This window comes from Chironomus tepperi, unplaced genomic scaffold, assembly GCF_022539635.2.
Source record: "Chironomus tepperi strain 1889 unplaced genomic scaffold, CSIRO-AGI_Ctep_v1 contig_260, whole genome shotgun sequence".
Taxonomy (NCBI): domain Eukaryota; kingdom Metazoa; phylum Arthropoda; class Insecta; order Diptera; family Chironomidae; genus Chironomus; species Chironomus tepperi.
This window is the reverse complement of record NW_027226382.1, coordinates 452,491-475,849: the sequence shown is the minus strand read 5'-3', so window position 1 is coordinate 475,849 and position 23,359 is coordinate 452,491. Positions and strand designations below refer to the sequence as shown.

At 29.7% G+C, this 23,359-nt stretch overlaps 2 protein-coding genes across 2 annotated transcripts; one reads left to right on the top strand and one right to left on the bottom strand.

Moving 5' to 3' along the window:
- The first annotated feature begins 17,474 nt into the window (after positions 1–17,474).
- On the top strand, positions 17,475–19,090 carry SiaT (beta-galactoside-a-2,6-sialyltransferase). Its single transcript, XM_070641910.1, has 5 exons — positions 17,475–17,957; positions 18,016–18,113; positions 18,168–18,246; positions 18,413–18,708; positions 18,787–19,090. The coding sequence occupies exons 1-5, from the start codon at positions 17,495–17,497 to the stop codon at positions 18,916–18,918; spliced, it is 1,068 nt and encodes a 355-aa protein (XP_070498011.1). The 5' UTR covers positions 17,475–17,494; the 3' UTR covers positions 18,919–19,090.
- A 196-nt stretch (positions 19,091–19,286) lies between these two features.
- Ran (RAN, member RAS oncogene family) lies at positions 19,287–21,107 on the bottom strand. Its single transcript, XM_070641851.1, has 3 exons — positions 20,971–21,107; positions 20,184–20,397; positions 19,287–20,123 (listed from the first exon to the last, which is right to left on the bottom strand). Exons 2-3 carry the CDS (start codon positions 20,370–20,372, stop codon positions 19,665–19,667), a joined length of 648 nt encoding a protein of 215 aa, XP_070497952.1. The 5' UTR covers positions 20,373–20,397; positions 20,971–21,107; the 3' UTR covers positions 19,287–19,664.
- Between the last annotated feature and the right edge of the window lie 2,252 nt (positions 21,108–23,359).

Genomic DNA, 23,359 nt, shown 5'->3' with positions numbered 1-23,359 from the left:
GCCTCCAGTTATGTCACTAGCTTTTGAAAATCAATTAAAGAAGAACTCAAGTCAAAAGACTGATACTAGAAGAAGACAAAAAAGAGAATTTTAAATTCACCAGCATACAAACCTCAATCCACATTGATTACCAGCAGAATCTTACATATAATAAAAAGTTTTTCTGGAAAGAAAATATTTTGATTCTACAATAATAAAAACAAAGAAAATGAAAAACTAGAATCAGAAAGTAGTTCAAGGATTTCTGCATGCAATATCGACCTGATTTTCTAATGTACACTGTTTTTTCAGCTTTCTGTTTAATTTTCATGAGGGGGAAGAGAATGGAATGGATAAATGTAGTTAAAAAATTCATAGGAAATTTAAAAAAAAATCCAAGAGAAACTGCCAATTTGAAATTTAAAAATAAAAAATGAAAAAATAGGATTTTAAAATTTAAACAAAAAAAAAAGCATAGAAAAGAATTTTTCCCAACTCAGTTCTTCTCCGTTCTCATTTCTGTAAATTTTTTAAATAAAAAATGAATTTTCCTTCCAATAAAGAAAAACACAAAAATTGTATTAAGGAACAAATTCAACAAAAAAAAAAAAACTTAAAAAACCATTAAAAGTTAAGTAAAGTTTTGGAAACAAAAAGAAGTAAAAAATAGGATAAAACACATTGAGGCATGATGAGGAAGTTATTTAGATAATTGCTAGGAATATGTACGTGTTTGTAGGTGAAAAACAATTTATAAATCAACTTGTAGCGAATCTTCATAATAAAAAAAAATGAAAAAAAAATCACATAAAAATCAAATAAGATGGAAATAACTAAAAAAATAGGAAACATGCGACGACTGTTTATTTGAAAAATAAAACATAAAATTTGTGTTAACATTTTTTATTTAAATTAGGTTTTATTGAAAGATTCAAGTGATTTTAGGCAGTAATTTGAAGTAAATTTTGGAGATTATTTCCTCAATTTTTAATTCAAAATTCTACCATCGCCTGAACATTTTTCACGAATATCTATATATATCTTTATAATAAAAATAGAGAATTAATCAATGAATGAATACGAAGATAATTATTGCGGGTATCTTTCATGCACTCAAACTATCAACTTTTTTCTTTTATCTGATTAAAAAAACATTTCTTTCTCTTTTTTATGCTTTAAATTGTGCTAGGGGAAGAAAATTTATGGTGAAGGATTTTTACATAAAGCTTGAAGGTTTTGGTTCAAGGATATTTGGAGCAGAGTTATTTTATGTGAGAGTAAGCTATAAAATTCCTTGGAGAATAAAAAAAAAGTCTGTTGCTTGAATTTTTATGGTGTTTCTAATCTTGAAAATTTACATTCTGGATTCTTTTGAGTAGATTTGAATTTTCAGTGGGTTTTCCTTCAATTAAATGAAGGATATTTAGATTTACATTGTTTATTGATTAGGGTCATCAAAAATTAGATTTTTAGACCCAGAACTCGAAGTCAACTTAAATTTAAATTGACTTAATTTGTCATTTCCATTCGAAATTCAAGTCGACTTCAAGTTCTGCTGGAATTGGTAAATATTTTCTTGACTCAAACCTAAAGGAAAATTTTTCATTTATATCGATTGATATTGGTTCCAATTGATGTTCATATGGCTGTATTTGCCTAATTTAAGTCACTCTGATGACTACGCACCAGACTAGCATTCACAATCCTTCCCCTAGCCAATAAAAGTTGTTATAATTTATCATCTCGTTTATTCTCACCTTCCAAACAAGAATACCATGAATTCTTTGATAAAATAGTTAACCACGATACATCTAAAATAAGTCAACATAATGAAATGAATCAAGAACGTTTAAAAATTGAATATAAAAAGTTAAAAAAAAAAGTAAATTTTAAGCTGTAAAAAATGAATAAACCAAAACTAAAAAATTGATGCATAAGGAGAATAAAAATGCAAAGAATTTATTTAGAATGATAAGAACTAACACAACATTTATGATAAATCTAAAAACAAAGAAATTTTGGGTTCAATTTTTAAAAGAAAATAATAGAAGGAGCGAAATGTTAATGCAATAAACTATTACGGCTGAACAAGATTGATCGAAACGTAATATTCATTTCAGTTTGAAATTTTTAATTTTAAAAAGCAGTTCAAATAGGAAAAAAATTTTGAGGATTGCAGGAAGATCTAAAAAAATTTCAGAAAGAAAAGTTTGATGTGCATTTTAATGAGAAAAAAACACAGAATCATTTTAGTATTTTTTTTTTTTTTTTATATTTTCATTCAACAGAATAAATAGAAAAAAGATGAAAAAGTTTTATGTTGGAAACAAGCCAGAAGAACAATGGATAAATGACCTTTGGAAGTATTTTGTCAGATTCCTAAGCCGAGATAATAGAAATGAGTGGCCAACAGTTCATTCTATTATTTGAGGATTTAAATGCCACTCCAGTAAGATTTGTAAATCCTTTCAGGTTTGTATAAATCTGGAAGTATTTTGGTGGATTTCAATTTGCTTGTTTAAATTGAAATTTTGAGGGGTTTCCTAACAAAAAGGAATTTTCTCGAATTTTTCGAGTGGTTGCTGAGTGGAACTGGCTGCAATTAGTTGACTGCTTGCTTGATTCCGGAGCGACACAAAGGCTTTAAAGGCACTGTGACAGAGCCTTAATCATTTGTGTTGTTCGGTTTTACAAGCTTGACATACATTCAACTAATCACAGCCTGTTCAACTCAGTGTTGTGACCTTCAAACTATGTCCATATGTCCCAGAATCTGACAAACAATTCCGCACAGGACAACAATCACAAAATGAAATTTCGTCCGTAACTTGAACAAAAAACATAAAGAAGAAATAAAAACAAAATAAAATTGTTAATTTAAATAAAGGAAGAGAATTATTTTGATGATGCATGTTTTTACACAAAAATAATGGAAGAGATTTTTATTCATGTTAAGTTTTAAAAAGAAAGGAAAGTAAACTGAATTTTTTTTAACTTGTTAATTTTTTGTAAAAAAAGGAAACAAAAATAATCGCGAATATTTCATTATTTTTTAAATGATACGTATTGTATATGCCATTATGTTAACATTTGCAAGATGCATACTTAAAAGTGTATGTGAAATGATAACATATTAAACTGAAATGCTTTTATGCCATTCTTTAATTCCTTTATTTCAAGTCCGATCATCACAAGTTGTTGCAAAAGATTCAGCCAAATGGCGTCCATAATGACATTCAGTTGGCAATTTTTATGGAAATTAACTTGAAATTTGCCACTTGGATGTTATAAGGCAATCAATTGGCGACCATGAATAATTTGTGTTGATTAGGAAGCTTTTTATGAGTTTTTAAATTTTAAATTTTCTAATTTTGACATTTTCTTGAACCTATTGCAAACCCGAGCAACACAAGTTATGAATGCTCTTAAAGAGCTTTTAAGGGTCCCATGTGGCATGACATCCAATCGACTGTCATATGACACCTACACAGAGAGCGACTTTAAATTCAAAAGAGCTTTAATCAGAGCTCGAAGTCGACTTCTATTTTGTATGGAGTCGAATCAGTCGAATTTTCCATACAAAATGCGATTCAAAATCGAGCTCTGGCTTCAACTAAGATCTTAAATCTCTTGGCAGAACCTTCTCAACTTGTGTCGCTCGAGGAATAGAATAATACTTACAATCACATCTTACTACTCCCATCATAATTTCCTAAAACAAAACTCTTTTCATAACAAAAGCATTTCAACTTTTGATTATAAATTAGGCCTTAATCATATGGAAAAAAATGCAATATTTCTACAAAAAAAAAATGAGAAAAAACAAACATTTTAATTGATATAAATTTAACAAGGAGAAAAAAAAACATAAAAATGAAAATGAATTTTTTTGAATGAGAAGAACCAAAAAATTTTAAGAAAAAAAAAAAAAATGGTTTAATGTAAGACGATAAAAAAAATGTATTATTAATTGTATTTGAGATGTGAAGCAAGAAAAACACATTTTATTGTTGTTCATGTGACGAATAAATTCTTTGTATAAATAAGTAAAATTATTAATGATGTATATGTTTATAATAGTTAACATGAATAGTTGCCTGGAACATAACAAACAAAGCTTGATCAAAAAAAACAAAATTTGATAAAAATTCGTTAAAAAAATTCTTCATTTTCCTAATAAATTTCAGTTGGTGTTGGATTTTTGAGTTGGTCTTATGAATATCATCTTCTTCCTGAAAATCTTTAAGTTACCTCAAATTTAAATTCAAACACCAAACATTTCGACAAAAATCCAATAAAACACCAAATGAAATTTACTTTGCCATTTTCATTCATTTCATTGCTTTATCAAATCGAGACAACTTCCCTCGTCTTTCTTTTTGTAAAGTTTCTATTCAAATTTAAAACAAAAAATTCCTTGAAAATGCACATAAAACTCTTTTTTTTAAAAAAATACAACAAAACAGAAAACTAAAGAGCAAGTCTTAAGAATTCTCATGAACAAATACAAAGCAAGTAAAATAAAAAAAAGTGAAGTCTTCAATGAAAGTATGTAGTAGTGAGTGGAAAAGAAACTTTTTTCATTTTACATTTTTTCAACTTGACACCATTATTCAAATTACAGAGAGAATAGAAAAACATATTGAATGGATGAGGGGCTGAAAGAAAGATTGAGACATAAGAGAGAGTATGAATGACAAAGTTCCTTTTCCAGTTGCTCATCTTGCACAGAATAGAAAAAAAAAAAAAACAAGAACAAAAGAAAGAAAGAAAATTTCAAAACAAAGTAATGAATATCTGAGTTGAAATCCTGGGCAATGCATAATCAGGTCCTCAAATTTCTTGGTGAAAGCTTAGACAGTATTTTACAAATTCTGGATTACCTGAACTCTCCGAGTGACACAAATGGAAAAGGAAGCTAAATTGAACTATAAAGGCTCCGTCAAACCTCTTTATTACCGCCAGATGAGAGCAGCTAAATTTGGCATCCATTTGGTCAAAAGAGCTTTAACGGAGCCTTTAAAGTTCTGAGGCGGAGCGTGACGCTTGGAATCTAGACTTCAATTGATCCAATCCTAAATAACGTCTAGCTATGTATTGGATTAGATTTCATATTTATGTCTTAGTGGATTGTATCTAGTCAAGGGCTTAAATATTGTCAAATTTAATAACCGAACAGACAAAGACTTTCCTTATGAGCTCACAAACTTCAGCATGTTCAATTATATTGATCCATAACCGGCAAAGAGTATGCTTTCATAATCCAGAAAGCAGTCACTAAAATCAGTCTTTTTGCCTGCTAGGGCTAGCTAGGGCTAGCTCATAAGCACACTCATTTAGGTGAGTATGTTCATTGTCTGTTAGGGATAAGAGCGAATATTCCATAAAAATCGTTTTTATTTTGCATTGTTCAGGATTTCGTTACATTTAAAACTTTTGATTTCATGAATTACCAAAACCTGACGAATGGAACACAGAAGGATTGATAAAACGATGTTGAGAGTTGACATAATAATGGACAAAAAAAAATAACGCACATAGTAAAATTTAAAATTTGTAATTGAATCGTTTTTAAGAAGTAAATGAATTAATTACAATTTTTATGAACATAAAATGAAGATGAAAATATCTTAGTCATTAAAGTTAGTCTAACAATTCTTAACACATAAAAGAATTAACTTCCATACAACGCGTGGAAGTCCGAAATCAACAACACTTTTAGGAAGTATTTAAAAAATAATTAATAAAAAAAAACTGGTGGCATAGATGAACATTTAATAAATTTAAATAAAGAAATTTTGTCTAATTCTCTAGAGAACAAAATAAAAACATTCAACGCGGTCCAAAATTATTAAAAAAACAAAAAAATAGTAAAACAAATTCGAGTAAATTCAATTTTTTCACGCGTAAAATTTTAATTTCATTTGCATCAATTTAATTAGTCAGTGTCGATGATTTAAATAAAGCTAAAGGGTATGGTTGAAAAAAAATTCAATTTTCTTGTGAATCAATAATTATTTTCGTACGAAACTGAACATTTTCTCTATGAATCATGTAAAAATCCACGAACATCAGAATGCGGGTAATTTCATTTGTCGACGTAAAAATCAGTCGACATGTAGCCATCAGGGTGTAGTCATGACTTGTCGTAAATTAATCTGAGTGGACAAAAATACGTTAGGACTAGTCATTAACTGGACATTGACTTGCCATCAATTAGTTAGAACGCATATTTGTCCAATTGAGAAGCAACATAGCAGTGCTGTTGCGCAACATCATAGAGTTCTGGATAGTTTCTAGCTTTGTCTACAGATGCATCCAATGAAGAAGAGTAGAAAGTAAATCCTATCAGTGCTAAACTGCAACATAATGCTACTCTAGATGATTTCTAGCTTTGTCTATAGATGCATCCAAAGAAGAAAACAAGCTTCTCAACACGTCTGTTAAGACCCACTAAATAAAAGCTTAGAAGCTCATCAGCATAACTTAAAATCTAACAATTTTACGATTTTCTGAGATTAGCCCTGATTTTGGCTACATTCCAAAAGATGTCTTCTTCTACAAAATATTCTTTAATACCAAATTCATAATATAAGCAGTGGAACTCGAAAAGCCACAAGTCTCATAGGGAAATTTTCCGTTTAAATCATCAAGTGCGTTAAGTTTCTTTCTTATTTTCTTCATTCAACAAAAAAACAAACAAAATTTTCATCCATCTGCAATATATACAATGAAAACGACGAAGACATTAATCGATAACTTTATTGTTTTTCTTTCCCTTATTTTCTTTGCAAATACGACGATAAAAATGATGTAAGAAAATATAGGAGAAGGAAAAAATTGCACAAATTAGCCCTTTTTGACACTATCATAATCTGATATGTAGTTGCTTTTACTTACACTATCATAATTTACAGAAACAATAAAAGAGAATATTATCTCTTTCTTCTCACACTCTCACTTGCTCGCTTCACATCATCATCTCATTCATCTTATTTTTCTCCTTTTTTTATTTTATTTGCGTTGAAAAAACAATATAAAGAAATATTCTGAGTGACGTAAAAATATTGAGGTTGGCTGCTGACTATTAAGCATTACCTATTTTGTAGTCGTGTGTTCATCATTCATTCATGGCTAAATTGAAGCTCAATTAAGTGATGTTGAAGTAGATCTTGATTGAAGCGTTTAAAAGTGATTATGTAATTTATTACATGATTGATAATTGTGGTTTTGAAAGAACTTAGGTGGAAGTTGATAATTTTTGGGTGGAATCATCCAGAGAAGAACCTACATACACCTACATCCAAATAGGTTTGTTTTTAAATTTTTCTCAATTTTGAGACTCAGTTATTTTAATTTTAGACACATAAACCCGAAGATTAATACATTATAACCATTAGGTTGCAGAGTTGGTACGACTTCGGAAGTCAGAATCCAATGGACTCCAAAGTCCAAATCCAATGAAATCCGGATTCCACTTTCTTTTGGAGTCCGACCCAATTCAGCCGAATTTCATATTATTTGACCTGTAGCTAAAGTCACACTGGTCTGATCTGAATTGTCAATCATTTTCATACCGTGTGTCTTCTGGGAAAAGAGTTTGACTAGAATATTTAAACTAACAAAATGGACTTACATGAGATTTTAAGATTTCCAGTTACAAGCTATTACTACTTAGTAGTTTGGAGACTTTCAATAGGCAATATGCAGCATGTAAGATTGAAATCAATGCTTTTATCAATAAGCAACCATTAAAAAAGGTAACAACAATTACAGAAACTAGAAGTCGACTCGAATTTTGTATGGAAAAGTCGACTCGAATCGACCCAACTCCGTATAATATCAGAATCGACTGAAGAATAGTATTCAGCAGACATGCCTAATATTTTTACATCACTCAATCTGTTAAACCGCACAGCCACAAAGTAAACTAGACACATTTTTTCATCTCTCTCCTGCTATCTAATCTATATCTATTCTTACTGACTCTTTCATAATAACTATACATATTAATGAATAAGAAGGTGAAGAGGACAGTAAATATTATAAATATTATAAATAAATTAAGTTAGAAAAACAAAAATAAAAGAGAAATCCTTTTAGTTTTTATGAGAAAAAAAAAAGAATTATAAATAGCAGGAAGTAATAAAAAAAATATTAAGGTATAAAAATGAATGAATTCGTAACATTGTAGCGGCCGATAAAAATGGAAAAAGTTGAGAGAATTATTAATTATAAATTAATTAACAGAAATCATGAGAATCCTTAGTTGACAATTTAAAATTAAATTGCAAAAAAAAAAAATGAAAATGTTGAATAAAAAATTGAATAACAAAAAAAAAAGTCTAATAAATTAATGATGAGATGAAAACTTTGTTACATGTTGTTGTATCCGTAAATCGTAAGTGTTAAAATTATGAAACAAAAAAAAACTAATAAATTTGAAAATAAAATAAAATAAAATTCTTGCAAAAAGTAATAACAAAAAAAAAATGGAAGTAATAAGGTTAAACAATGAATGTTATTATGATTAAAAAAATAACAAATTTTTTTGCGCAGAAAAATTATAAAAAAAAAAATTTAAATGAGAACAAGAATTTAGATTGATGCTGATCTTCGCTCGAACGGACAAGGAGCACTAACAGGCAAAGAGACCGCTTTTAGGTACTGTAGAGACCTTTCTGTATCATGAAAGTTTGCTCATTGCCTGTTAAGAGAGCATGCTTATGAATATACTCACAAGTTACATTGATTGAGGATACTCATGAACATGAGATTGTTCATTGTCTGCTGGGGTTCCATCCTCTTTTTTTGAAAACTTTATTCCTTAGTTACCTCCCAGTCTAATTCATATAAGCTTCCCGAATCTACAAAAAATCTTTATTCTTTAAACCAGAGATGGACAAGCTGTGTGCTGCGATGCTACTTTATTTACTTCGTTGGCCATACAGATCAGTTGTGATCCATGATCTCCCTAATATGTCGTCTAAAACCAGCTCTATCGCTGGCTGCCATTTGTGATTAGTTTCGATTCCAAATGCAATAAATAAGTAATTTCAGTACATAATAAGTTGCATAAGTTTGACCGTCCACGTGATACTTTGCCATCTAAAAAGTAACCGTGATACACTAGTTGAAAATACCATGAACAGTACGCCATATACGGAATCGATAATAGCTTATCATCAAGATATCCCGTAAAAACTAAAAGGTTGTCCACCACTGCCTTAATCATTTTATTCACGGTCCATCTTCCAACTTAATTCACTCTCCAACCCCCCAATCTTAAATCAATCCAAATCTTCTTCTATTTCAGTGTAAATCAGCTCTTCCTCCCTCCTTATTCTCTTCTTCTGGTTATCTTCTTTTCCTATATATCCATTGTGCATTAAAATTTATGATGATAAACTTTCCACTTGGTTTCTATTTTTGTCTGTTTCTGAAAAGAAAATGTTCTTTGCACTTTGTTATTCTGTGGATTTCTCACATAGTTGGATTTTTCAAAAAAAAAAGAGAGAGTAGTGTAGAAAAATTGAAACAGAAAAGTTTGGCTGAACTAGAAAAAGTTTGACTTTAAGGTGAATCGAAAGGAACTACGAAGGGGTAAAAGAACTAAAAGATTGAAGTTTGTGCACTAATTGATTAGTTTTTTTCTTGAATCTTTAAATATTAAGATGGATGGGGGAGTTCTAATATGAAGAAATTGGACCTTCTAATGCATGACCTGTCCTTAGGTACTCAATATTAGGTTTACAATCTTAAAATGTAGATTAAAGTCAGAAATATCAACCATTGAGTGATTTAGATCAAATTGCTCCCAATATGTGCTTTTGGATAAGGTAGCCCATCCTCCTCCCCTGTACGTACCAACTGAATGATTCATAAAGGAATTAATTCCTATCTTGAGCGGAATCTTCAGAAATGAACTTGATACATCATGATAATTTAAAGTCAAGCTAATAATTTGACAAACAGTCAACTAATCGCAACACAAGCGGCGAGCCACTATGCAATTAATGACATTCGATAGGGCAACTTTTCGTCCCCGAATGGACGTAAAACCTTAACAACTGGTCATCAACTAGAAACTAACGTAACCTTAATATAGGTTTTTTCAACTCGGGGTTGATATGGCGACAGGTAATGCACTCGGCTACTAATCTGCATTGAAATGTCTAAGGCATTTGGAAGTAAAATCTATTCTGTGTCCTGAAAATTTAGTAGATCAAAATATGGTAAAAGCCTGGAGCTTATAATACACCGGAAGTACACCATGAAATTCTTATTTAATTTTATTTGAGTCCAAAAGTCCCCCTAAAGTTTTCCAAAAAAGATGAAATTGAAGAAAAAGCTATAGAAAAAATAAAAAAAAAATTTGCAATTTTTCCATAAACAAAAAAAAAAGTAAAAAATAAGAGAAAGATTGAAATAAATTTTTATGCTTATGAAGGATTCAAAATAAATAAAAAAAAAAATCTTTTTCATTAATTATAGGCATGTAAAAAATTTCAACAAAAACACAAAAAAAAAAGTTTATTCGCCAAGTAAGATTCTTGAATTTTCTTATTGACAAGGAAGCGATACCTTGAAAGGATATTGATCGAGCACAAGCTAGAATGAACTTCATGTCCATGAGAAAATATCAATGACGAATAAATTTAAAAAACTTATAATAATCAAGTAATAAAAAAATAATAATTCTGAAAGAATTTGTATATTTTTCTAAGTTTTATTGAAAAAGTAACACATAAAAATGAACTTATGAAGTCCTTTAAAAAGATGAAAAATGAATTTTTTTTTTTTGAAAATGAACAAAAAATGAAAATTAAAATAATTAAACAAAACTAATAAATAAAGTTGTTGAAAAATCGTAGTCGAAAAATGAGTTTGAGTGAACTTTTTATTCATTTTAATCCTTTCTGTTGGACACACAAAGGAACTCGTTCATTAACAAACAAAAAAAAGGAAATTATCGAAAGTTCACTCTCGAAAAAAATTAAAAAAATAAAAAAAATGGAAATTTTGCAAAAAAAAAAAATCATTTGAAAAATTGACGAGAAGGAGAAAAGCTCGAAAGTTGAACCCTTTTTGGTGGCCAAACATGCACAGCATCTGTTCTCTGAACCCTGAACATGATGATTTGCGCACATTTTTGGATACAAACAAAAAGTATAAAAACTTTTTTTCCTTTCTCTCCTTTCTCACATACAGCACACACAAAAAAAGAAGAAGAAGAAGGAAAAGGAACCTCTCGCCATCTCGATATTAATGACTATTTGCGAGCGATTATTGTATCAACATAAATTTTAGTAATGAAACAAAAACATTTATATACACACACACACACATACACATATACAATCATCATACTTTTACACATACACAAATAAGGAAATTTTCATTTTGAATTAATACAATTTAATAAGGATGATAAACAAGGAACGAAGAGAAATAATTTATTACAGCGTAACTGAAACATAAGGGAAAAAAACTAATTAATTAATTAATTGATAGGCAAAAAAAAAGAGGAATCGACCGATGGATACGGAATTTCAGTCTGAGGATTAACTGAGGTTAACATGAAGATTATTAATTGACAAGGTTTTTAAGAAGCATTTTAGTCCTACATTAGTATTAAAATGTCAATTTTTTGATTGGTCGTTCATCACTTATGTATGAACCCCTAGCATCCACAACGGTCCATTTGACAGCCACAATTCAATAATATATTGAATAAGTTCTACAAATCAATAAAATTCTTCCTCGCAGCTAGTTCCATCAAGTTATTATAACTAGATTAATCAAGATTGTTAGGCATTATGAACAATAGGCCATAATACCGAAATTCCGTGTTTCTTGAAGTTTACACATACACACACACACTTATACATTTACAGACACACACACATTTACATTGTATGAATGTAAAACTGTTACTTGAAGTTACGAAGAGAAATAAATTAGAATAACATATTTAAAAAAAAAAAGAAAAAAATTTTAATTTTGAAAAAATATCTTCCGCGTGTCCACGCGGAAGTTGAAAAACTAAATAAAAAAAATAGTTTTTTAATAGAGGAAGTAAAACAAATAAAAAATTTGCCAATAGAAATGATGAAAAAAAAAACTTTTATGCCAAATGAAAAAGCACATACATTAATATTTAAATAATATACATGATGAGCTTTACCAAATGCAGTATTAATTCTGAAATATCAGGTTCTTTTAAAAAATCAAAGGTGAGATTTTTCCAGGAAATACTGCTGCATTTAGTATAGTTTTGGAGTGGGATTCGATTCTGCATTCTTTAGTATTTTAATTAACTTGACTGCTTCTCTATTGGATCTTTGAACTTTAAAATGGTTGCTTGCTAAACAGTTTTAGCAAGTCATGAAATAATAGAATATATCCTTTGATTTCTATTTAAGGAAAGAAATGTAGACAATTTTGTAGCAAAAACTTTTACTGGATTTCAATTCTATCAAATTTCAAATCTTTTCAAATTTGTCATTTATGAGGACTAGTTAGCCAAAGATATAATGCTAAAGAATAGAGATTAAGAACCCCAACTAGCCAAATCCCCCAAAGATTCTTCACATAAGTCGCATCTACAGTTAATAAGTGAAGTTTATTCCGAAAAAAAAAACAGATAAAAAATTATAAATCTAATCATGAACATTACATATATTTTAAGGGTGTGAATGAGTTTAAAATAATTATTAAAAAATGCGTAAATTAAGGAAGAATCTTAAAAAAATATTGAATGGCAGACAATTTAGCGCATAAAATTCTCTTTTTTTTCTCCAAAAAAAAAAAATGTTTAGAAGGAAAAAAAAATGAGGAAAAATGTTAATTAAATTAATAATTGCGAATCATGCGATGGGTAATAAAAATAAATAAATAATTATTATGAAGTTATTGAAAATAAGGCATACACACGCATACACACACAAAAGAAAAAAAAATGAGGATGAAGAAGAGAAATCCATTATTAATATTAATAAATTTAATAAAAAAACAAGAAGATGATGAAGAAGGAAAATTCTATATAGAAAAGACTACTTTTAAAAAAAATGAAAAAAAGGAGAAAATTAACACACAAAAAAGTAAAAAAAAATTAATGATGAGATGAAAAAAAAATAAATAAAAAATTATTTCACAGAGAAAAAAAAAAAACTAATGAAAAAGTAACAAAAAAATATATAACTAAAGAAAAATATGTAATGTGTTGGTTCGATTAAAAACAGAGCAAAATTAAAATGTTAGACAAAAAATAAAAAAAAATCAGGAGTTGTTTTAATTATAATTGATATCTTTATACCTTTTTTTTACAGATACTTCTTTTTGCAGGTGATTTTGGTGCTTATCCTAACTGACAAAGAGCATTCTCTCGAAAGACTAGATGAAAAGCGCTCTCAGCTTACTCTGCTCTTGAGAGCACGCTCTTTACCTTACTTCGATGGCAGTACAGATCAACTGCCAATACCAAATTCAAAACTGTCCCTATCGTCAGCTTCCTTCCAGGTGTTCTTTAGTTTACCACGAGTTCTTTTCTTACTAGGATAAATTTATAAATTCATTTTTATAAGCAAAAAGGAAGCAGTTTTTTTTTTTTTGGAAAGGCATATGGCTTGAAGAAGTTTGGAGATCATTTATTTGAGGTCATTTACTACGTAACGCTCTACGTACTAGACTTATAAGCCCCTTCACATCTTCTTTACAAGTTTGCATTGCTTGAATTTTCACAAAACCTATCTCAAAAAATTCACTTTTCCACTTTAAGTGTTTAAAGAATTGAGAGAGTTTTTAAGCTGTAAATTAAAAACGGAAAATCGCAAGCTTTACAATGCAGTTTGACCACCTGCTACCACTCCATCCTCCTACCTTCCACTTAAATGATTTTGTTATTCAAATAATTAATATCCAGAGTTCCACTAGAGTGATTTGCGGCCAATGATTGTTAATCTATTGAGGTTGTGCAGTTTGCTAAAATCACAAAAAAGATGCTTTTCGGAAAATTTGAATTTTTTTCTCAAACAGCTCAATTAATGAGTCAATTTGTACTACATTAACTTTCCTAAGGAATATCAATGAAATATGGAACATTTTTGTTAATTGGGTACATAAGAAGCCGACTTTAATTTTATATGACGTCAAGTGAAATCAACTGATTTGAATCAACCTTTTCATATAAAATTCAAATCAAATTGGAGCTGTAGAAAATATTGAACGACCTACAATAAAGTTAAATTCTCAGAAATTCAGATAATTTTCTACAAAAATGCTTGCTACTTCCCTCTATTTATTCAAACTACTCAAATCATTAAAACACAGAATTTCACCATAATTTGAAACTCTTCCGCACCCATTTCCATTTCTCCTTTATATTTCTCTTGATGAGTTATTGATCTAGTAAATGCGCTCTCCAAACTCATTAAGAAGATTTTTTGCAACTGATTATGTCCATTTAAACTTTTCGTTGTAAATGAAGTTGAAAATTCCATGAAGAGGTTCAAATAGTAATAACAAAGAACAGAATGAGGGAAATTTATCTTGAGTCTATGTATTAAATTTTCTGCTTCAATTTCCTTCTCCTTTTCTTACATAGGATAATAATTCCTTTGTTTTCCTTTCTATTTTTAGAGGAGAGACTTTTTTATATATTTAGAAAAACGAGAATAGGAAAAAATTGTTGAGAATATAAAATGCAGTATTGGTCATCTGATTTGATTTAAAGCGCATTTTGGACACATATAGGGTGTTATCTTAACTGTTTTAATCCTTATAATACGGAATTTAATAAGCTATTTTAGAAGGATTTTTGATGAACTTCAAGTCAGGTGAATGGAAGGAGACAGTTTGGTGCTCACTTTCCTCATCAAATGGAAACTAACCCTGTCCTATTTTTATCTATATGCATCCTCCCTTAAAGTTCTAAGAACAGCAAATTGCATCATGACAACAACTTAACATCGTCATTGATTTCTTTAGCATCGTCGTGTTTAATATCTTCGTTATGCAGTATGTTGTCCTTAGTTCTAAACTAGATTCTAGGGGATTCTAGTCGTCATTAGTGTCTAGTTCTAAGAATAACCAAGAGAACAGACTATTTTATATCTTCAAAACTAGACACTATTCCTTATAAAAGCTTAAGTTTGCCGCGATACAATTTGTCGTCCATAGAATCATTTCCTAGTAGCCATAGTTAACTATGTACATAGCTTGCTTTCAGCAAATGAAAATAAAGTCAAGGGATTGTAGTCATAAGCATAGTTCAAATTAAAACAAACTTATGTTTAATTCCCGAAAGACACAGCTTAGTCGATCGGTTTTCGCATCGACGGCAATACTTGGGTAACTTTACAGCGAAATGATGGTCATTAACTTGACATTAACTAGTTATAATGTGTCTTTGTCCACTCTGGATCGTTTTGTCCAAGTTGGCAACTTCTACGGCGGCCATCCGCTGTATTTTTGCCGGGACGCTGCTGTACTTTCCAACCTTGCTCCTGTGTCCCGACAAAGCCTCAAAATGTCCCGATTTTTCAACAAGTCGAAAACTTCATACAAATCTTGGAATTTTTGACAAATTTTGAACATTTTTCTTTTGAAGGTCCGGGTTCAAGCCCAGAACTAAATATATTAAAAATCCTCTGGCCACCCTAGCAATTCCATAGTGACAAAAAATGTTGCAAACTACAGTCGTCAGTAAATTTAAATAATTGCTTCCTGATCAATATTTAGACTACCACAACCCATTTAGAACAGGAAATGAATAAATTTTATAAAATTTACCTTGCAAAAATATGCTAAATATTTAGTAGATAATGATGACTATTGTTGTAAAATGAGAAAAAAAAGGGGTGTCGAGTGGTTAACGAGTAAAGGAGATCGCTGCGCTCTGATAAATTCATTGAACTATTTTCCTTCTCATTATGCTTCTTTTCTTTCTCCTTTTATTATTCGCACTTCGGTGTGATTTTCATGTTTTTTTTTTTTCCTTTCTTCACTTCACTTTACTTCCCTCTCTCATTCTGTATTGAGTTGAGTGTCTTTGTCATCGGCAATCGTTGTCATTCTTTTCTTCACTTCTTTTTTTGTGAGTTCGCTTTCGATATATATTCGGTATATATTGCAGTCGTAAAAAACTTTTCATACTCATTTTTATCGGTGCTTTATTTGCAGAAGGAAGTAACTTAACATTCATTCCGTTCATCGCTGTTGCTGCTGATTTTTCTTTTCAACGTTGTAGTGCGCTTGTGATGTTGTAAAAAAAAGTGAAGTGAAAAACTGTTAAGCATAAAGGAAGGTTTGAAAAAGGAAAAGTCTAGCAGCTAGCGACATCTAGTGGGATATTGAGGAACTGTAACTAGTGACATCTATTGCTCAATAGACGCATTAAATAAAGGATTAAATTTAATTATATCCTTGACATAAACGAATATCTTTACCGGCAATATTTATCATTTAAAGAATGATGTTGTTCCATAAATATTCGTTATTATGTTTTATGATGATTACATCAATATATTGTAATGGTAAGTGGGTGTTGTGAGTTCATTGTACTCAATCTATTAACGATAATAGGAATGTAATTTGTGGACGCGTATTTTTGGGATTTAAGAGAACTAATTGATTGCTTTTTGTTCATTTGTGGCTCAGTGAGGAGCAATGTTCTCTTGAACTTACAGGATGAGACTTCCCTCTCACACCAAGACTTCCAAATTAATAGTCCCCTTTGACGACACTACTGTTTGTAGTATAAACCTAGCAGTGTGTAAACCTAACAGAAAACTTTAATTCCGAATAACGAACTCCGAATGGGACTCGAACTCACGTCCTGTGATATATGGTCGCATGTTCCTACCACTGTGCTATCGGGGGTTATTCGACTATAAGGCAAAGTGCCATATATAAATAATACATTTTCAGTACCCCCTTACTACTTCACTCCCAATAGACATTATTGGAGTCTACACCGTTGATAGGCCATTGCAGGAATCCCATTACAACATTAGGACAAACAAAGGGCTGTAAGCATGTAGCCGGTTCATATTATTCGAAATGGATATATATAATAATTAGATCCAAAAGACGAAACTGCTTTATCAGCGTTTCTCGAACTATGGTCAACGACCCATTAATGCAGTATCGTTAATAATATGTACCATTAATGTAGTTCGAGAAATTCCTGTATACATATATTACGTAAAATATTTCGACTCCAACTTTACCCTAAATATTTTACTGTATCCCATTCGAAAAATTTCAATAAACACTGCACCTGGCCATCGAGTCACTTCGATTGAATAATTTATGGGGTTTTAAAATTATTCTTTCTTTATTTATTGACGGACTGAATTTGCGAGAAATCTTCAAACTGTTCAATCCCTTACGTCTTCATATATGTATTTTCTTACTAAATCACATTTGTGAATCATGCTTAACACGTGTTTTTCTTTGTTTCTTTCTATATCATATGATAGCATCATGGATACAAAAGCGAAGTGCCTTTTCTATGAAACAAACTATTAGTGAAAAAATATCAAGTGTAGAAAAGCCATCCGTAAAAAATAAAAATCCTCGAATAGCCTTCTCGAAAACATCAGATCTAACTCCAATAGCTTCGAATTTGTACAGATGTAATTTCAATAAAACTGAATTCGAGTGCAAGAATAAGACATCCGAGTTCAAGAACAAAGTCGTGTCAGAGCTAAGAAAGAGTATGTCTCCAACTGGAACAGATAATTCATACAATGTTGAATATACAGGACAGAAAATAGACAAAGACATTCCAACAATTTCAATGCTACTCAAAAACAAGGTCAAAATGTTGAGACGGAAAGACAAGCCATTTAATAAGCACAAGTTGGGTGAATTGTTTCCAAAGAAGAAGCTTTTCCAAAAAGTGCGCGGAAAGACTTGCGTGATTGTTTCAAGTGCAGGAAGCTTAGCATCATCAAATCTTGGCGAATTTATTGGTAACTATTGGAACTAATCCTTTTTTTCCTTGACTGACTATGGATTTTTTAATTGAAGATTCTCATGATATTGTTATGAGATTCAACCATGCACCGACAATAAGCTATGAATCGGATGTTGGAAGTAAAACAACAATCAGAATTGTTAATTCACAAGTAAGATTGATTTTAAAGGATGTTGTCATTAATGATTAAGTCATTTGTTTATAGGTTGTAAGCAAGCCTGAATTTGACTTCCTGAATTCACCGATTTTTAAAAATGTTTCAATAGCAGCATGGGATCCAGCAGGTGAAATATTAAACATTTTAACGTATTTTTTCAAAAATCATTTCAAAAATGTGCCAAAACCATACAACAGCAATTTTTAATTTAAAACATTTGTATGGTTTTCATACTTGACGTTTCAATGCTTTAGGATTTCCTTGTTTTCTATGTATTCTTTTTTTTTCAACAGCCATGAATGCATCACTCCGTGATTGGTTAAAAGCCCCTGATTTCGATTTATTTACAAATTATGAAAAATTCATGATCAGCAATCCCAAAGCTGATTTCCACCTTATTGACCCTAGATCGTTATGGAACTTATGGAAGGTCCTACAAGACTTTGCAAATATTCCGATTGTAAAAAATATTCCGTCATCGGGCTTTATTGGTATTGCAATTTTATTGCCTGTTTGTTCAGAGCTTGATATCGTCGAGTATATGCCGTCAACAAGATTGAATGGACGATGTCATTATTACTCTGATGAAGTAAGTAAATTCCCGAACAGTACGTTGTTGTATTAACAAAAGTAACATTGTGTCACTCGGGATCCTTTCTAATTTCAGATCAACCTAAGATGCACATTTGGCGCTTGGCACCCGTTAGCAACAGAGAAATTATTTGCACTCAGCATGAACAGCGCAGATGATTTTACAGTATTCCAGAAAGGAATATTAAGGATTCGGAATTTGAAATAAAATTAAGTTCACCTTAGATAATTTGAAGGTCCTTGATTTGAATATAATAGAATGTTTCTGGAACGAATCGATGACTAGCCACATTTGTTCGATCCAGATGACATTCAGCTGTTGCTAAAAATAATGTATCATTGTGTGTAGACTAAATATCCAAGTTATTCAAATTTTAAATGTATAGAGTCTGTAACAAAACTCCAATAAATATTAAATTAATCAATAGGCAATTGGCATTAGTTTGTGTTTTATTACCATAAATTTATTTATTTCTTAATCAGTGATTTGTTTAATATTAAACTTTAATTAATTTCTTACAGCTGAACAAAAGCAGATTCTGAATATAAAAAAAGGAATTGATGAAAAAACAAATATTTGGAAAGTTAAACAATTCTTTAAGTTATATTTAAGAAGAAACAAAAGCAGAAATGAAAAACTGGAATAGTCTATAATAATGTGAAAAGTCCCAACATTACTAGCAACACACTTTTATCATTTACAAAATTGTCCATCGACAATTTTTTACTCATTAAAGTTGAAACTTTTTGTTTTAATTAATTAATTAGAAACAGAACTTACGAACAAATGTGTGGATGAAATAATAAGAACAAAAAGTGTGAATAGATTATTCATAATTTAACTAAATCAGCATAAATCAATTAAAAATTAATAGAGTATAGAATTGATGGGAAACAAAATTCCATAAATTTTTATTCTCTCGAGAAGCAGAAGATCGCAGTTTATTGAACTTTTTACAAATCCTCGTCGTCTTCGGGGAGTGCAGTCTTTTGTGCTTCTTCCATTTCTCTTTCCAATTGATCTTGCCATGCCTTGTCCATCTTGACTTCTGGTGGAAGTAAAGCGGGCATAGCAACAAATTCCAAATTGGGATCACCAACTAATTTTCTTGCGAGCCACAAGAAAGGCTTCTCAAAATTGTAATTTGACTTTGCAGAGATATCGTAGTACTGTAAATTCTTCTTTCTATGGAATACAATGCTCTTTGCTTTCACTTTACGATCTTTAATGTCGACTTTGTTGCCGCATAATACAATTGGAATATTTTCACACACACGAACCAAGTCACGATGCCAATTTGGTACATTTTTATAAGTGATACGGGATGTTACGTCAAACATGATAACTGCACATTGTCCTTGAATGTAGTATCCGTCTCGAAGACCACCAAACTTTTCTTGTCCAGCTGTGTCCTATAAAATCAATTTATGTTTAGCATACATACATAAAAACCGTTAAATTATTGAACTTACCCAAACATTAAAACGAATGGCACCACGATTTGTGTGAAAAACTAAAGGATGTACTTCAACACCGAGAGTAGCAACGTATTTTTTCTCAAATTCTCCAGTCATGTGGCGTTTTACGAATGTAGTCTTTCCAGTACCGCCATCACCAACTAAAACACATTTGAATGTTGGAATATCTTGTTCTGCTGCCATTGTACTATTTGGGCTTTAAATTATCCTGTAAAAAATATAAATTAATGCTATTAGTTGAATTCCGAAGAAATGATGCTCTAAGGTTCAAAATAGAACATTCCCGAGAGTTAACTGACGTCATTGGCCTTGACATTTTTTTAAGGTCTTGGATTCTTATAAAGTAAATATCTTGAAGTAGACAAAAATTCTATTAAATTCCATCTGTATGTTCGTTGGCATAAATTTGTTCTCCATTTTTCTTAGGAATTAAATGAATGATTCATAAAGCCAATTAATTATTTCGAGATTTATGGCAATAATGATTAAAAATTTTAATTAAAAATTATCTCAAATGAATTGCCTATATCAAATGACCACTTTACCGGCACAGTTAGCGATATTTGAAGGAATTTAACACGAAATTTGACCGCGTTTTTAGATAATTTGCGAATCTCGACCTTAAAATGAAAATCCAGCTTGTCTAATATCAAAGGCTAGAAAAATTTAATTTAAATTTTAGACAAAACCAACACGAATTTCTGCCAACTAAACGGTAGTTCCAATCAACTATATCGATAATATTCTGATTACACTTAAATAACTATTTAATTACACTCACTTTAAACAATATTTAATAATTTTTGTAAATTATATGTAAGCGTGTTTTTTCGCTCGCAAATGTAAGACAGGAGAGTTTGGTTTTTTAAATTTTAAATGACAGTTGTTGTTCCCGCTTTTTCACACAATTCAATCTCGATGATGTGTCACAAAAAATGTTTTTAAATTCAAATTTACAGAATTACGTTAAAGTATGATAGTTCATTAAAACATTTTTATGATTTTGCTATGATTATATTCTAAATTAGAAAAAATTCTTAATAAAAGTTTTAGAAATTTGACCTCAAATTATGAAAATAACGTTTTCAAGGACATATTTTTTTCTTGGAATAATTCAGCAGTTTGCTGAATAATATTTTCAAATTTTATTCAAAACCGTTAAAAACTGGTCACGTTTCTGAAAATAAAACGTTCAACGAACATCGTTTTTGAACGACACCATATAGGTAAGAGAATAGCTGAAAGTTATTTATTTGAAAATATAAAACATGTTGAAATATAATGTTGAGAATCAAAATTTTAAGGTAAAAAAATAAAGGCCTTTAAGGATTTAAAAAGTAATGAAGGTTCAAAATTTGAACTTCGGGAATTTTTAAGTTTAAAAGGAAGAATTTTGAAAGAAAAAAGTTTATTCTGGTTTCCTTACTCAAGGACAAAATATGTGAAGAAAAACTAAAGGTACTCAAAAGAAAACAATTTTAAAGAGTAATTTTTAACAGTAAATTAAGAATTACATAATCAAGGGCTATTTATCATCTTACAAAATCAAAGGTAACTTCCTTGATCACACAAAAGATTTCAATACAAAAGCAACATCATTGTATGAGAAAAAGGGGAAACAGATGGAAGGGAATCGAGTTGGCAATACGGGAACAACAAAAAATCAAGAAAAGACAAGCAATTTTAGTGCAGTTTAGGGGCAAATTCAATGTTGCAGATCTTATGAATTTCAATGTATAATAAAGAATTTTGCGAAAAATCAAACCAAAAACTTTATTTTTCATTCAATATAATTTTATTTCACTTGTTTCTGTTTTTAAATTTTGAACATGACATTTGTCTTTTATAATATATATTCTTGTAGCGAAAAATAAAGTTGATTTCACATTTTTCTTCTTATTATTTTTTCTTACATAATTTTTACTTTTTTTTTTAAGTGAAAGAAATTTGATTTTGCCAATGCAAATTAACTAAGACTTGTAGCTTAATATACCCGCAAAATAAAACAAAAAACTTCATTTTTTTCTTCAACAAATTACTCGTTTTATTAATTTTCCATCTTTTTTTTATATTCCTTAAACGTTCTTCATTTTTAAAATGTTTTAGTGGAATTTTTTTTTTCTTATTTTTATTGTTATTTTTTCAAAGTAGAGAATTGACATGAATGTTATATAAATGGTAAAATTAATGGCCCTAATCAGCTAAATTTTGAACGAAAATGAACATTTCTTCGTCTCATCTAAACCTTTAGCCATTTTCATCATTTTTAAATTTATTTTAGTAGTTTTTTTTTTATTTCATTAAATTGTAAACTTTAAACTTTAATGAATATAGTTTTTTTTTCCTTTAAATATTAGAACTTTTCATTCACTTACCAAGAACTAAAAATAATAACTTTCTACAATTTTTCATTATATTTAAACACTTTATAACGATCTTCATTTGACTATCATAACCGTCATGTGCAAATTATTATTACTAGCGGTGGACGATACTTAATGGAAATGAGATTTTCAAATGATAACTAATTTAAAAGTCAATAAATTTAAAATTCACAATTTTTTAAATTTTTAATAACTTTTAAATGTTTCAATTAAAAATATCTCAATTTCACATAAAATCACATCCACAAAAGCATTTTTTAAGGAACAAAATGGAGGAAAAAGAAGAAAACATTGTCGATGATAAATAAAATATTCTATAATTCATTAATTATTGTATAGTTTTCATTCATAACAAACATAAAGCATTATAATTATCAATATTGTAATATGCTAAATTTAATAATTTTTTTATATATTCAGTAAATTAAACTAAATCGATTAAAAATTTACAATTATTATTGCATGAAAGCAAAAAACGATGTTTTTAATAATTTTTTTTTTTATTTAAAGATATATGCAAAGATATAAATGGTGTTTTATCATGATGAATGAGAATAGTTTTTTTTTATTGATGACTCTTAGTGATGCTTTCTTTTTTAAATGCTTGGTTGTTGAGAGCAATTATAGATGAATTAGATGATAAACGATTTTATATCCTTTTTCATATATTTGACCTATAATTACTCCATTTAAAGAAGGATGCATTGTGGTGATTAGTTGCTTTAAAGACCTAAATCTTTGAAACTTTATGGATAATTTAATTCTAGTTATTAAGTTGTGATTTGA

Coding starts and splice junctions, on each gene's coding strand:
- Ran (XM_070641851.1), bottom strand. CDS start 20,372: ATGGCAGCAGAACAAGATATTCCAACATTCAAATGTGTTTTAGTTGGT. Junction 20,124..20,183: donor CCATTCGTTTTAATGTTTGG/GTAAGTTCAATA, acceptor TTGATTTTATAG/GACACAGCTGGACAAGAAAA.
- SiaT (XM_070641910.1), top strand. CDS start 17,495: ATGAAACAAACTATTAGTGAAAAAATATCAAGTGTAGAAAAGCCATCC. Junction 17,958..18,015: donor AAATCTTGGCGAATTTATTG/GTAACTATTGGA, acceptor TTTTAATTGAAG/ATTCTCATGATATTGTTATG. Junction 18,709..18,786: donor GTCATTATTACTCTGATGAA/GTAAGTAAATTC, acceptor TTCTAATTTCAG/ATCAACCTAAGATGCACATT.